Source organism: Oryx dammah, unplaced genomic scaffold, assembly GCF_014754425.2.
Source record: "Oryx dammah isolate SB20612 unplaced genomic scaffold, SCBI_Odam_1.1 HiC_scaffold_10, whole genome shotgun sequence".
Classification (NCBI taxonomy): Eukaryota; Metazoa; Chordata; class Mammalia; order Artiodactyla; family Bovidae; genus Oryx; species Oryx dammah.
The window spans coordinates 36,187,292-36,204,246 of NW_024070194.1; the positions used below are offsets into that span (position 1 = coordinate 36,187,292).

Genomic DNA, 16,955 nt, shown 5'->3' on the forward strand with positions numbered 1-16,955 from the left:
TTTCCGTCAGAGACCAAGCCTGGGTAGCAGCTCTGAGCTTCCCAGAGTCCCTGCCCTTGACTGCAGGTGTTAGTGCACATCTGGGGATGAAGGAGAGCCCTCTGGGATGGACTCTGCCCTTTGCGCACCATGGTGTGCAGGTGCTGTGTTTGGGGACCACATCGTCTTTTGTTCTAGGTTCCTCTTGGAGTCCTCTCTGTCAGCTTTCCAGAAAAAGACAAAATTGCAGGCTGAGAGGCCCTTTCCTTGAGAGCCTCTCCTGGCTATAACAGGCCTTCTGGAGACTCACAGAACTTTTCTTTGCTGAGAAAAGGTAGGGTTTTGGCTAAGACAATAGCTAGCACAGCAGCCTGACCTCTAACAGAGTTGTCTGTCCTGAGGTCCCCTGTTTTTCTCCTCCTTGGGTTCCAGGGCTGGTACATATTGTGTGCTCACTAACTAGGGGGTGGCTCCAGGATACTTCAAGATCTCAAGTCAGAGTTTTGAACTCTTAACTGTTGTTAATATTTAGAAGAATGGAGAGATGCAGTGCTTAGATTGGGGTTTGGGAGACTGGGATTTCCCTTACATTCTTTCCCTGTATAGGTATTTCTGCTGGGGTATATGTGCAACTTTTTGAATTAATTGAGAGTTGCAGGCAGCATGGTGATGGCTCACTCCTAAATACTCTCCTAGAAATGAGGGTCTCTTGTGTAACTATTCACCACACCTGATAAATTTGAGTCATATCATCTAATACGCAATCTATGTCTAATTACCCTAGTTGTCCTTAAAATATCTGTTATGGCTATCCTGGCCACCTCTCTGAACCAGGATCCAGTTAAGTTTGTATGGTGCATTTGTTGTGTTTCTGTGGTCTGATACATTTTTCTTCCACATGATTCACTTTTTTTTAATGTAATGATTAAAGGTTTTATTTGGAACCTTTTATTTGGCTTTTATCTGGAAGATAAGTAGTAATTCTAACCATACATAAACATAACAATAATGCTCAAGATCTAGAAATCAAGAACTAAAAGAACTATAAAAAGAAATAGAGAAATGCAGTATCATAGTGGAAGATGTCAACCTTTTTGTTTTAAATTGAAGTCTGTTTGACCTATAACACTGTGTCAGTTCCGAGTTGATATTTCTATACGTTAAAAAATGATTGCCACAATAAGTCTAGTTACCATTTGTCACCATACAAAATTATTACAATTTTTATTGACTATAAAATTGTGATTATTTTATTTATTGACTCCTGCTGTATATTTCATCCTAAGTGACATTTATTTTATAACTGGAAGTTTATACTTCTTTAACTCCTTCACATGTTTTACTCATCCCCTCCACCCTCTACCCTAATGATCACCAGTTTTTTCTGTATCTATAATTCTGTTTTGTTATGTTTGTTCATTTATTTTGATTTTTATGTGTTCATTGATAGATGAATGGATAAAGAAGATGTGGTTTATATATATACACACACAATGGAATACTACTCATCTATAAAAAAGAATGAAACCTTACTATTTTGTGACAACATGCATGAACCTAGAACATGTTATACTAAGTAAATAAGTCAGATAGAGGAAGACGAATATTATGTGTTTCTACTTATAGGTAGAATTTAAAAATCAAAATACATGGTCCTCTTTTTAAAGAGTCCAGGGCAGTTGTCTTGTTGAACATCCCATGGTCTGAATATGTCTAATTGTGTTCTTGGGGGTGGTATTTGATTTGTTCCACAATTCTAAACTGGGAGATGGGGCCAAAGGCATGGTTGATTCCGAATGAACATTTTTGCCAGCATTACTGTATAGATGATAGTGAGTGTATCATGTTAAGTAGGTTCTTAATAGCAAGTTGTAGGTTTTTCCTGCCTCCATGTAAAAATATATATATACACACACATATATATATATAATTTAACTCAAAAAAAATTAGGTGGTATATTAAAAACATGGGCATCAGTGAAAAACTGGAGGTCACTACCTTGGAGAAAGAGGGGAGCTTTGCCTGGCTCCCCTCACCAGCTCTGTAGTGGGACTTTGGCATCAGAGGTAACATCACTCCCATTCTACCGTTTACCAGCTGTCTAGCTTTTTAAAAACATTTATTTGTTTGGCTGCATTGGGGCTTTGTTGCGGCATGCGGGCTCTTCATTTAGGAATACAATATTTTGTTGTGGCAGGTACACTTCTGTAGTTACAGCAAGCAGACTTAGTTGCTCTGTGGCATGTGGGATCTTAGTTACCCAACCAGGATTCAAACCCACATCCTCTGCATTGGAAGGTGGATTCTTAACCACTGGATCACCAGGGAAGTCCTCAGCTGTGTGGCTTTGGCTAGTCGACTGGTCTCAAAGTCCCTTCTCTCCTCTCTAAAATGGTAGTAGTATTGAAGTTGTTAGTAAGCATCAAATAAGATAATATCTGGCACCTGTCCACTCTTGCCTGTTGGTGCTTATTATTTTAGTGGCCCCTCAGAAGGGTGTGTAGGTGAGGCAGATAAGGGTGCACCTGCCTTGGGGCACCAAGTCTGAAACACCAAATGGAGCAGCTTGTGCTTGATGACACGGCAGGGGTTGAGTGTGCCCTTGGCCACACGACCACTGGTGTTCAACTCGAGCTTTTCTGAGTGGTCTTCGCCCTTCAGTTAACATGTTGTTTCTCTGCTAATATTTCTGATGCTTCAGATGACTAGGAGACTAAATCCTCTTATGTGTGGGGTTAAAGATTCCCTACAATCTTTTTTTCTTTGACTGTCACATCTCACTTACCCCTTATGTTTCCACGTGTTCTAAAATGCACGTCCTCTTCCTCATGGCCCACTGACTCTCCCTTTTATCCTTCCTTTTCAGGCAGGTGGACTGCCTGACAAAAGCTGCACTGGGATACAGCAGCTGAGCCACAGATAGAGCTTCTCGTCAAATACCCAGAGTGAAGCTCTTTTCTTTTTCTTTTTTAATTTTGTGTTTTTTGTAACTATTTGACATAACTAGTATTTTAAGAAATCATCCACCCCATTTCTCCTCCAAGAAAGACACTTTATAGACAAAAAAATTTTAAGTCAATCTATTGAAGGGTAATTGACATAGAGTACAATTTGCCTTTTTTCCTGTGCATAGTTAGATGAATTTTTATTCATGTGTACAATCACTTAATTACCACCACAACCAATAGATAGAGCATTGTCCACATCAAAGAATTCCTCATGCTTCTCTGTGACTGACTAGATAGTTATGTAATAAACTTTTGACTTAAAATAGTTAATACTATCATGCTTGAAAAAGAGATTATCAAAATTGGACCCAGCCAGGCCCCCTAAGTTCCTGTGCTCTGTCTGGACAAAGCCTCCTGCTGGGAGAGTAGCCAGTTGGCTGGTTTCTATTGAGGTCCCCCAGGAGTGTGTCTAACTGAAAGTGTTAACTGCGCTAATTCATATAATTTTGCTATTTACATATAAGACCAGAATATCATGGACATGAAGATAAATGTTAGACTTTCCTTTAGTTAAGAGTTTTCTTTGAATCAACTCAAAATGGATTAGAAATCCAAATGCAAGAAATGAGAAACCATGTAACTATTAGAATAAAACCAGGGTGAATTCCTTTATAACTTGAGTAGGGAAAGTTTTAAAATAGGACTCAAACTCTAGAATCAATAAAAGGATGAAAATATAATACCATTAAGTGTTTTAAAATTTTAAGCTTTGCATTGTAAAAAATATTTAAAAATGGCAAACTGGAGAAAATATTTGTAATGTTACAGGTAAGTTCTAATATCTCTAATTGGGGCTTCCTGGGTGGCTCAGTGGCAAAGAATCTGCCTGCCAATGCAGGAAACTCAGGTTCGATCCCTGGGTCAAGAAGATCCCCATGGAGAAAGAAATGGCAACCCAATCCAGTATTCTTGCCTGGTAAATCCCATGGACAGAGGAGACTGGCAGGCTACAGTCCATGGGGTCACAAAAGAGTTGGACACAACTTAGCAACTAAACAACAGTGTGTCTAATACAGAAAGAACCCTTACAATCAAAGTTGAAAATACATATATAGAAAAAGGAAAAGACACAAATAGACAATTCTCAAAAAAGCTATATGATGGCCCTTCATCATAGGAAAGGATCAGATTGACTTTATAATAAGAGAAGTACGAACTAAATCTACTCTGAGACACCATTTGTCTCCTTTGTCAATTGACAAAAAATAATTTTGACAAGCCACTCTGATGGCAAAACTGAGAGAATGGGCATTGTTACACATTGCTCTCAGGAGTGTGTGGCTCAGACAGTATAGAATCAGCCTGCAATACAGGAGACCTGAGTTCGATCCCTGGGTTGGGAAGATTCCTTGGAGAAGGGAATGGCTACCCACTCCAATATTCTTCCCTGGAGAATTCCATGAACAGAGAAGTCTGGCGGGATACAGTCCATGGGGTTTCAAAGAGCTGGACATGACTAACTGACACTTTCATTTTTTCAGAAACTAAATCTACCCTAAGACACAATTTGTCTTGTCAGATTAACAAAAATAATTTTAACAAGCCCCTCTGATGGAAAAACTGTAGGAGAACAGCCATTGTTACATGTTGCTGTCAGGAATGAAAATAGTTCAGTCCCTATGAGGAGGGGTGTTAACAGTGTTGAGAGCACATATGCATTTACCATTTGATCTAACAGTCCTACTTCTAGAAATTTACCCTGCAGATATGCTCCCACAAATGCAAAATAAATGCAGAAAGTTTCTTTTATTGCTGTGTAATTTGTAATGACAAAATAGTTAACACAACTTAAATGTCCATATGTAGGAGACTATCATACATCACAGTGAATGCAGCTCTGAGAAAGAATAAGGAAGATCTTCTTGAACTGGTATAGAGTAAGTTCTAAGGATATATTGGAAAAAGCAAGTTGTAAAACAGTGTGTATGTTTGAAGAAATAAGGATAAGTTAGAAATTAATAAAAATGGTTAATGATAAGTGAGATTTGGAGAGTGGAGGCGATAGGAATGGGAGTGACCATATATTTTATGGTTTTATTTTAAAACTATAAAATATTCAACATGTTCAAAACATAAACTCTAAAAGGATGAAGAAACACAAATTCTAAAATTGAATACAAACAGAAACAAGTGAACCTATGACAAATTGCGGGTCACATGGGAAAAGAATTAATTCATAGACTTTAGAACATAGTACTTTGCACACTCTGAATGAAATATATTCTAAAGGGAGAAAAAAAGAGAAACCTTAAACTTTCACTTCGGTTCAGTTGCTCAGTCCTGTCCAACTCTTTGCGACCCCGTGAACCGCAGCACACCAGGCCTCCCTGTCCATCACCAACTCCCAGAGTCTGCCCAAACCCATGTTCATTGAGTCGGTGATACCATCCAACCATCTCATCCTCTGTCATCCCCTTCTCCTCCTGCCTTCAATCTTTCCCAGCATCAGGGTCTTTTCCAGTGAGTCAGCTCTTCGCATCAGGTGGCCAAAGTATTGGAGTTTCAGCTTCAGCCTTAAACTTAGTAGTCTTGTTAGTAGTGACATTGGTATAATTCTGGAACTGTGGTGCTTTGGGCAAATTTGGGACAGTTTATATTAAAAGGAATAGTCATGGAAGTGTGTTATTAAACTGAATAAAAAATGAGTCCATGTGTTTATGATGATATTTTCTTTTTGGACAAAAAGAAAAGCTCTTTACAAAAGGACACTAAGAGACCTCCCTGGTGGTCCAGTGGCTAAAACTCCGAGCTCCTAATGCAGGGGTCTGGGTTCAATCCCTGGTCAGGGAACTAGATCCCACGTGCTGTACCTAAGACCTGGCACAGCCAAATAAATAAAAGCATTTAAAAACAATCAAACAAACAAAAACCAAAAGGACACTAATTAATATCAATGGAATGATAAAATTAAAAATTATACTTTTTAAGCCACACTGTAAGAATGTTAATAAGCTAGTGAGAATATAATATTTGTACAATTTAAGAATCACCTTATAGATAATTGATTTCATTACAAAAGGAAGAGGTACTTTTAAAATGGAGAGTTCCAGTAGTCACTACCCTGACCAAGTTTTCTTACCTCCTGGGACAGCCTGACAGGCCTCCTGATGTGATGCTATAAGAAACGCACAACACCTGAGCAGTCTGCCGAAAGTATTTGAAAGTGAAGGTCACTCAGTCATGTCCGACTCTTTGTGACCCCATGGACTATACAGTCCATGGAATTCTCCAGGCTGCAATACTGGAGTGGGTAGCCATTCCCTTCTTCCAGGGGATCTTCCCAACCCAGGGATCAAACCGAGGTCTTCCACATTGCAGGCAGATTCTTTACCAGCTGAGCCACCAAGGAAGTCCAAGAATACTGGAGTGGGTAGCCTATCTATTTCTCTAGTGGATCTTCCCCACCCAGGAATTAAACTTGGAGCCTATCCCTTCTCCAGGTGATCTTTACCACCCAGGAATCGAACCGGGGTCTCCTGCATTGCAGGCGATTCTTTACCAGCTGAGCTACCAGAGAAGATAGGACATCTGAACAGTCTTTGCCAAAAATGTTTAGCCTGACTCTAAATATGACGCATGATAACCAGCTGCAGTGTAGAAACTGTGATTGGATATAAGCACTTTTATAAACAATTAAGGACTTCTGTGGTCTAGTGACAGAATTCACCTTCTAATGCAAGGGGTGCAAGTTTGATCCCTGACTGGGGAACTAAGGTCCCACATGCCTTTGGCCAAAAAAATCCAAAAAATGTAAAACAGAAGCAATATTGCAACAAATTCAGTAAAGACTTAAAAAATGGTCCACATTAAAAAAAAAAAAATCTTAAAAGAGTTTGGGGAATTTAAGTATGGCCTAACTATTAGGCCTTGTTATTAAAATTCATGTCACCTTTCTTGGGTGTGATTACAGGGCAGGGGGCAATGATGTGGGAGGATTTATTTATTCTTAAGAGATGCCTGCTGAAGTGTTGGGGTAGAGGACTCCATGCCCACAAGCTCCTTTTCAGCAGTCCAGCAGATACGTACATACACGTAGGTGTAGTAAATAGTACGGAAATATTTCCAATTAAGAAAAGAATATACTCTGACACATTGTATTTTGCTTTTCTTAAGGCCAAACTTGTAGTTGTGCTGTAGTTTAGATTCAAGTAAATGTTTACTTGGTGATGAAAGTTTTTGTTATCAACTTGATTACTTTCTTGGTAGATGGAGGAAGCCAGGCACAGAGTGTATTCTCTGTGCTGTTGAATTATGTGTTTGCTTTATTCATTTTCATTAAATGGTTTAGTTCTGGGCAGATGCATTCCATCCCTTCTTGGTGCTGCTTGTGGGACTGTTTCCTTTTAAACTTTTTGATACTTTTTCCTTGATGGCACCGTGGAGGACTGCCAGCCTCTGGGGCATGGGGGAGTTACCTGATTTTATCTTGAAAATCCATGCACATTCAACTCTCTACTCTCTCTACCCAGTGCCTTTAATCTTAAAAAATTTCTCCCTCAAATTTGCAGTTAAAATCAACATGGCAGAAAGACATAACCTCTTATTTCTAGTCTAATAAAATTCCTCTCGAAAGATATTTGTCAGTAGCACCTTCAATTCATTAATAACTAAGCAAAAGTTAGTCTGGGGGTCCAGTGATGGGTAAGCAGGCTCAGTTCCTACTGTCAGGGCGATACCACCCCCTTGGGAAGATGAGCAGGTTAGCAGTAGGGAGCTGTTCAACACAGAGGCTTCAGTGCTGTGAAGGGAGCTGTAGAGGCCGAAACCTGACATGGGCAGGCTGGGCATCTGAACTGCCGCCACAGGATGGGTGGAGTCAGTGAAACAAGGACCACTAACCAGAGCTACGTCGCAGCCTCTTGGAATGCCTTGAGAATAGTTTTGGAGTTAAGGTCAACTTTTGTGTTTCCCCCCCAGAAGTGATCCTTTCAGAGCAAGGTTCTTCACTAGTTTTCCTCTTGTTTACAAGAAGATTGCAAGGCATTTGCTCTTTGATCCCCTCTGACCTTCACCACACCAATTCCCACCCACAGTAAAGTATCTGCAATTCTTTAAGGATTTCTGGGTCTGCTTTGTGGCTCTCATTTGCATCTGCTCTCCTCTGCCTGGATTACTAACCTCTTGCTTACCAGCCGAAGTACTTATTGTCCTTTAATAAGATAATAGACTCCTGTGGCATCTCACACCATCTCCCTCACTACCCTTCATGTATATCCATGATAGATAATCTCTTTCACACAACAGAAACCCCTCAAGGGCCCAGGGGTGGTTTTTCCCATTGTCTCATCTTTTTATAAGTGTGCCTGTGTCAAGCAGACACCCAGGAAGTGTTCATCAAGAGACCAAAATGATAAATCCCTTCATCTGGCATAGGGGTTGTCTTCGTTGCCTAGTGCATCAGCCTCACCCAGAAGTACTTACTCAAAATGCAGATTCAGAGACTCCACCTGAGACTCTGATTAACTTGGACTGAGTGAGATGAAGAAATGTTCATTTTTAACCAGCGCCCCCCACCCCCACCCCACCCCAGGGAATCATGAAGCAGTTCCCCGGCAACTTGGAGAGTAACTTGTAGAAATCATGGCCAGAATGTCCTAAGTAGGAGAGTGCATTATAGACCCTTGGTAGAGCCAAGAATAGTTCCTGGAGGAGATGGTATTTTCTGTGTCCTTTAAATATTGAATAGAAATGGAGCTTTAGAAATGAATTGATAACTGAAGAGATGAGCAAAGGCTCAGAGGTAAGAACATAGACTACTTGTCTGGAGTGCAAGTGTATGACATGATGGGTGAGAGACTAGACTGGGAAATGGATTCAGGTCACCTGGATGCTCAAGAAGAAATGAGGCACTTCCAGCAGAGTTTTGAACAAAGTAAGAACTTGTGTGGGGCTTGTTAAGGTTCTTTTTCTCACCTGGGGCTACAAAATCTGCTCAGATTTTCTTAATGACATCTGCTACTGCTGCTAAGTTGCTTCAGTCGTGTCCAACTCTGAGCGACCCCATAGACGGCAGCCCACCAGGCTCCCCTGTCCCTGGGATTCTCCAGGCAAGAACACTGGAGTGGGTTACCATTGCCTTCTCCAGTGCATGCAAGTGAAAAGTGAAAGTGAAGTCGCTCATCTTAATGACATCTAGTTAACACTATTTATTAACTTCTAAAATGTCTACTAAAAAAAAAATTCTACATTTTTGGGGTATCTTCACATATTTAAGATATACTTTACCTGTAGTCAAGGTTAACAATTTTATTTTTTCTGTAGTGTGTTAGCCAGTGAATATTTTAGGCTTTGTGTTCCCTGTTGTAACTATTCAGCTCTACCCATTGAAGCATAAAAGTAGGCGCAGACAGCTCATGAATAAGGGTGGTGGCTGTGTCCCAGTGAAACTTTACTCATAAAACCAGGTGGTTTTCCAACTCCTCGTGTAAAGAAGAGCACAGTTTAATTTGTTTCATTTCCAGTCATCAGTACAGAATAAAAGAGCAGACAGTCCCATCTGCTTGGAGAGCCCAGGGATCTGAAGTTTAGATGATTGTATGGGGGAAGAGCCTCATCTACCTCAGAACAGTGTGTACTAGCTCTGTATTTGTAAAGTGGTTCTATGTCCTTCAGCCAGAGGCACTATTTCTCAATCCAGTTACTATGTCACTGAGGGCGAGGACGAACTGTCAGCTCAGAGGAGAGCCCGGCTAGGTTCCTATCCTACTGGCCAGGACACTTGATTCAAGGCTGCTTAGGAGTGTTTTAAGAATGATCTAGATATCTGAAAGTTCCAAACCCTGCAAACCAAAGGGCTAGTTTCATATTTTACCCTCAAAATAATGTTAAAGATAATGATTGAGTTCCTGTATTAGCCCATTAGAACCACCTGAATACAACTCCAGTGGAAAATACTCTATTATACTCTAATAATAAATAACAAAATCTTTCGAATTTGAGTAGCACCAGTGTTCATAAAATCAATATGAATTTATCTAGAATGTAATTGAATGATGGCATCTGAGGATCTCTGCATTTAGTTTGACAGTGTAAGCAGGATATTTAAAAGAATCTACAAGTTTTCTGGGTCCTTTAGAAATAAGGGTACAAGCGCTTTTTTGAGTATTTCTTATGATTAAACAGAATATTTTATCTACTGTTGATTTGTAACTTACAGTTTTCCTTTTTCTCAATAGATAGATAACTAACGTCATCTGAATGCTTATCCCCAGTGATTCACGGCAGTTTTTGACTTACAGAATGGAACGACAGGGGGAGATAGGTTTTTCTCCCATGATAACCAATAAGAATTTGAAAGGGAGGAGGATGGTAAAATAGAAGAGGTACATTGATGTTTAATAAGGAGCTCACAAGCTCAGCAGGACAGAGACACCCAAATGCCTGCATTCCCCCCACCAAGGGGAAAGGTGGTAATGTCAGGGGCTGGTGTTGGGGTGCTGGCACTGACTACAGAGCTCCCCCAGAACCTACTCTGGGGCTCCCTGGGGAGAGAGCATTAGGAGGGGAGAATGGAGAAGCCAGCGTCCCTGGCTGCATGGCCAAGGATATCTTTGCAGACTGGGGCTTTTTTTTCCAGGTGTGCCTGCATTTACTCATGTGCTGTTTGTCTGTGGAAAAGACTGTTAAGCTGTCAAATAGTGAACTACCTCGGTAGTTCCTGATGCCGTGATCATGGTTTTGGTCTCGTTTCTTTTAGGTTACCCCTGTTTCAGGCCAGTGCTTTTGCATTTCTGGCCCCTGCTCGAGCCATCCTGTCTTTAGATAAATGGAAATGTAACACCACAGGTAATTGCAGTTATTTCCACATATGTCATTGGGGTCCTTTAATGCAGGTGATAGAAGGGAGGCCTGGATGTGCTGCCCCCAGCAGTGATAAATCCTTTCTGGAATCAGGCACAGAACACACAACCAACAAAACAGCTTAGAATACTCCAATCTGTGGATCGTTTTTCTGTCTCTCTCTGTATCCACTCATTCATCCCTACCCCCAGAGCAAGTAAGGACCAGTAAAGGACCTCATTTCTCTGTGCTAATGAAATTGATAAATATGGAAACAGAATAGAAAAATATTTGTGCTGTTTTTCTGCCTCTTTCTTTCAGTGGATTTTATGAACCACCAGTAGTCACTCTCTTTGCTGCATCAAGCATCCTTTCTCTAAACATCTTTGCTTTTTAAGGATCTGGCTGCTTTGGTTTTCTGCAAATGACTTTCATTCCACCTGCTATCCTCCTCATAGTGATTGCAAAGATCCTTAAATAACCCTGTAAGGTCAGGAAAAGATCAGATAGGGGATTTGAGGAAAGCAGACAGACCTGTTGTACTCTCAAAATACTGTTAAATTTTTAGGTTCTAGGAGCAGAATTTTCTAGCCCTTATTTCCTTCCTTGCTCCTAGGAGTTACTTTGTGACCACTGATTTGATTTAGGAACAGAAAAAGGGCCTCAGTTTTATCTAGGTTTTTAAAACCTCAGTCAGGCAACCTTGCTGTTGGTCATTTCAATGAGCTGCTTGCAAAGGTTGGTCTTTGTATGAGACTGGGACTAGCAGTGTGTATCCTCAGTTCAGTCAGCTTCTGAGAAGCCAGGGGCTCTCGTTGGTGAATAAATTTGGTTATATTAGTGATAGGGAATCCACCTTTCAGTATGATATGCTGTACTGTTGTAACTTGAATTTTAGGGTTGGGTATTTATACAGATACACTTAGAACAGGGAGGAAATTCTTCTTAAAAAGAGTAAAATGAATATGTCCCGTCAAACATCAGTGTCACTCCAAGAAAAATTTTGTCTTTGTTTTTGTTTTCAAGATGTTTCGGTTGCCAATGGAACAACAGAGCTGTTACACACAGAACACATCTGGTATCCCCGAATACGCGAGGTAAATGATGAGCATTGCTACTTACGGCTTTGTGTTTCTTCTCATTTTCAGTGTTGGTCATGCCCAGTATATTGCAGTTGGTTACACTAAGCTCTTTGGTTTTTTTTTTTTCCAGCTACTGATATGTTCATTTGTGTTGTGAAATTTAATTTAGATGACATTGCTATAAAATAAAGCATGTAGAAATGCTTTGTGACACCAGACAGTATTGTTTCTTGCCCTCTTTTCTGTCCTTCTTTCTCTTCCTCCTCTCCTATGCCACCACAGACCTGTCTGCTTACACCCTCCAGCATAACCGGCCGAGGGACATGGCTCCCTTTGGAGGGAGCCACAGAGTTGATAGGTTGCAAAACTATTTATTCTTGCCTCAGCGTTTGTCTGTGTTGGTTGAAGGAATTAAAGCCATTTGTCTGCTTCAGTGCATTTGAATAGAATAGGGTATGGGAGTCCTTAGATACAAAGAATGACTGACATTTTATCCAGATCTTCCAAAACCTGTAAAACCATTCACCATTAGTTCAGAATTAACACAGATATGACCATTCTGTACAAAAGAAATATACCTTTAGAATTTTTGTCAGTAACCCTACCTTTTAAATGTCCTGCAGGAGCTTTTAAAGTCAAGAATCTTTGTACTGCATTGTACCTCTGAGGCTTGTTTTGAATGTTGTGTCTTAAATGGGAATGATACGTTACATCTGTCTCGGTCGTGGAATAGGCAGCTGATTTTGTGTCCGGTGAATGACACTCTTACATCAGTCGGGTCATACTCAGGCTTGCTAGGTCCCAGTCATACCCACTGGTATCTAGGGTTTCCCAGGAATTTCTCAGCTATGTCATGCCTATTTTATAATAGCTTGATGCCTTACAGAATTATCAGTTGTGGTTGCAGGTGACATTTAGAGTGTGTGATTTACAAGCAGCTTGCTCTTATGTCTGTGTCCTCTCTTGCTCCAGATCCAGGGAGCCATCATCATGTCCTCATTGATAGAAGTGGTCATCGGCCTCCTAGGCCTGCCTGGGGCTCTGCTGAAATACATCGGGCCCCTGACCATCACACCCACGGTAGCCCTCATTGGCCTCTCTGGTTTCCAGGCAGCAGGAGAGAGAGCAGGGAAGCACTGGGGCATCGCCATGCTGTAAGTGTTCCAAGACCACTCAGGAGTGGGCAGAAAAAATCTCCTTCCTTCCCAGCACTGAGGGACAGCTTCTACTTCCTTCCCAGCACTGAGGGACAGCTTCTTTGAATGTTTTGAACATGTATACAGACTTTAGGAGATATGTAAGATTAGTCTGATAGTTTATTTGTTTCATGCCAGGGAATTATTAAAGTGCCATGCAGTCGAGGTATCCTAAAGATTGGGAGGGTTGTAAGGTTTTAAACTTTGAGAAAGGAGTAAGATGGTGGCACCATTAACTCTTGACGTTTGGAGTCATGCCAAGTCCCATACATGGAAATTGAAATACCAAGAAGCTGAATCCTTTAAATGGGACTCAAAAATACTTCCAGACTGGCAGGAGACAGAGCTGTGGCCTGCAGTGTTGGCATCAAGGGTGATATGGCTTTCAGGTCAGACAGCTCTGCATACCTGTCACAAAGCTGTCATTTCTGCCAGAGTCCTGCTGGTCGGTGCCAGTCCTTTCGCACAGTACTTGAAGTGAATTAAATATGTCACTTATCCCTTTTTTCAGTAATGTCAGTAAAGACATTCAGAACTTTATAAGATTGATTATTAAGAGCCACAGCTTTCTGCACACCACAGATAGAACCCACAGTCTCTGCATATCTCTGTAGAGCATATGTAAGAGTTGACCACCTCATAGGAAATGACTCTAAGACTCTAGAATTTTAGCAGTCAGTCAGATTTCTTAAAAAATTAAGTAACACAAGAGGATTTCTAATTTTTTTTGTTTTGTGAAAACTTCTGTAATTATTCAATGAAAAACCGTATTTATTGATCCTACATATCATGCTTTACATAACTCTGGTTGTATATATTATAAATTAAGGTAGGTACCAGTGTTATCCCTATTTAACAAGTAAAGAAATCCAGGGACAAAGATGCAGTGTTAGTTTTTCAGGGTCACACAGTTAGCCAAGATGCTTTTCAAAACCCAAATAGTCTGACTTGAATTTAACCCGTAACACTTAATTCTGCCTCTCTGTGTTAGAATGTGGTTCACAAATAAAGTGAATCCTTACATAATTGTAATCCATATATCATTATAAATTAAAGTATAAAAAAATATCCAGTTTTGTTCTTAGTTTTCTCATTGCACCAAAGGTTGTCAATATTTCCATATCAGGATGGGTGTGTTGAAGGCACGTGAGAATGTTCACTCAGTGAAATGCAGTAGGTTCCAAAAAGGAGAAATTGTGTTTACTGTCTTGCTGTAAACTTTAGGAACCAATAACAAAAGAAAGACTAAAATCCCCAAACCACTTAGAAGCAAGAGAATACCATTATAAATAACTCAGAAAAGAACTCCAAACTTTACAATTGCCGACAGTTTAGAAAATGATGATAACAGGACTAGTCACACTTATTGAACAGTCAGTTCTCAAGAAGAGTCAAATAAAAATGAAGAGCTTATCTTCAGAAATGAGAAAAACAGGATGAAAAATGAGCGCAGTTAAAGCAGGGGAAAACATTGGTAGAGATACAAAAAATATGCTAGCAAAGTAATGCTTAAGATCCTTCAACCTAGTCTTTAATGGTATGTGAACTGAGAGCTTCCAGATGTACAAGCTGGATTTAGAAAAGGCAGAGGAACCAGAGATCAAATTGCCAGCATCCATTGGGTCATAGGAAAAGTGAGAGAATTCCAGAAAATATCTGCTTCATTGACTATGTTAAAGTCCTTACCTGTGTAGATCACAACAAACTGTGGAAAATTCTTAGAGATGGAAATACCAGGCCTCCTTACCTGCTACCTGCCTCCTGCGAAACCTGTTTGCAGATCAAGAAGCAACAGTTAGAACTGGACATGGAAAAATGGACTGGTTCAAAATTGGGAAAGTAGTACATCGAGGCTTATTTAAAATCACCCTGCTTTTTAAAAAGCAGAGATGTTACTTTGCCTACAAAGGTCTGTATAATCAAAACTATGGTTTTTCTAGTAGTCATGTACAGATGTGGGAGCTGGACATAAAAAAAGGCTGAGTGCTGAAGAATTGATGCTTTTGAACTATGGTGCTGGAGAAGACTCTTGAGAGTCCCTTGGACTGTAGGAAATCCTAAAGGAAATCAACCCTGAATATTACTTGGAAGGATGATGCTGAAGCTGAAGGTCCGATACTTTGGTCACCTGATAAGAAGAGCTGGCTCATTGGAAAAGGCCCTGATGCTGGGAAAGATTGAAGGCAGGAGGAGAAGGGGACGACAGAGGATGAGCTGGTTGGATGGCATCATCGACTCAGTGGACGTGAGTTTGAGCAAGCTCTGGGAGATGATGAGGGACAGGGAGGCATGGCATGCTGCAATCCATGGAGATGCAAAGAGTCAGACACAACTGAGCAACTGAACAACAAAATAAAAAATAGGAAACAAATAGAAGTGATGCGTGCCAAAGCTTGTTTTTTGGAAAATGGCAAACATATAGACAGACTTCGGGCAGGGCTAATTAAGGCGAGAAGGGAATGCACACACAAAGCAGTGATAAGACTTAGCTCTAGGGAGGATGAGTTAGATCTGGGTTTATATATATATATATACACACACAGATAAATAGAATAGGTGGTTTTCCAGCTGTTATTTTGGTAAATAATCAAAACTGACCCCTTCTCCCTCAGACCTCTGGATGTTGGGACTCCTCAGAATTTGGTCCTGGGCCTCCTTCTGTCTCCATTCTCTTCCTCTGGGGTATCTCATCGAGTTCATGGCATCAGCAGACGTGCATTTTGCTGGTGGGCTCCACATGAACCTGTAACGTGGACCTCTAACCTCAAGACTTTCAGATTGAACCCCTGACTTACCCTGTCCATTTGCTGTTACACAAGACACCTCAAACGTTAAAGTAAAGGCAGAAAACTCCAACTTCTGACTCCCTCCTTCCCCATAAACCATTTCCTTCTGAGGTCATCCTCGCAGCAGCACAGCCACAGGTGCAGTAGTCGCACAGGTGCTTAAGCCAGAAGCCCTGCAGTGATCCTTTGTTCTTCACTTCCTCATTCACCATGCACAATCCATCATTCTCTCCTACCTCCAGAAAAAGTCCCAATTCTATCCTTGGTCATCATTGCCACAACACTCAGCCATCACTTCCAAACTGGGCTCTGGTTTATTTTTTTTCTCCCTTACTGTGCATTGTCAGTCCTATAAAATGCTTAATCATTCTCTCTTCAAGACTTTCTCTTCTGTCCCCAGGTCTTGCTGGATTCAGGAATCTTTTAGGTCTCCCAGTCATCACGATGTCTGAAGCCTTGCCTGCTACTCTTCAGTGGTCTGTTTACGTCTCAGGCTTGGCACTCCGGGCTGTTTTACTTTGTAATCTTGGCTGTTCGTGGGAAATGATCTTGAATTATTTCACAGATGCGCCCCCCCAACTTCCATCCCGGCTTGTCTCTCTTTCTGGAACTTCTAGGATGTTGGTCCTCCCAGAGTTGTCCTCTTACTTTCCTCATCTGTTTTTCATCTCTTTGTTTTTTTCCTCTGTTCCTAGGAATTTTCCTCAGCTTTATCTGTGACTCCTTCTCTTGAGTTTTTTTTATTTCTGCTGTCCTGTTTTTTATTTTCCAGAGCTCTTCTTTTGTGCTTGGATGTCAGCTCTGTAAGGGCAGGACCTCAGCTCTATACTAATCACCATGGCACTGCCAGTACTTGGCTCACTGTCTGTTCCAGAGCAGGGATATTCAGTCAGAGCATTGTGAATAAGTTAGGGGAGGGGTGGGAGGTGTGACCACACCCTTGACCATGGGAAGAAAAGTCAAGGATGTTGTGGAAGGACTTTCATTCCTCAAGGATGTGCTCTACTGGTTAGGCATTGAGTATATTATATCTCCAAGGAAGAGAGAATTCCTATACTGTTTAATCTGTACTGGAGCTTTGAAATAGAAGGGAAACTTCACAGTTTTATCTTAATGGCAAATTGT

General features: G+C 40.8%; 1 protein-coding gene across 3 annotated transcripts in view; it reads left to right on the plus strand.

Moving 5' to 3' along the window:
* SLC23A2 (solute carrier family 23 member 2) overlaps positions 1-16,955 on the plus strand; it is a 137,557-nt gene that overhangs the window by 91,925 nt on the left and 28,677 nt on the right. For 2 of the 3 annotated variants that reach the window (XM_040247906.1, XM_040247908.1), the window contains exons 6-8: positions 10,684-10,772; positions 11,793-11,863; positions 12,821-13,002. The exons of the other annotated variant lie outside the window; for it this stretch is intronic. In XM_040247906.1, coding sequence (XP_040103840.1) covers positions 10,684-10,772; positions 11,793-11,863; positions 12,821-13,002 — 342 coding nt within the window. The remainder of the gene's footprint in view (positions 1-10,683; positions 10,773-11,792; positions 11,864-12,820; positions 13,003-16,955) is intronic. 3 annotated transcript variants of the gene reach the window in all.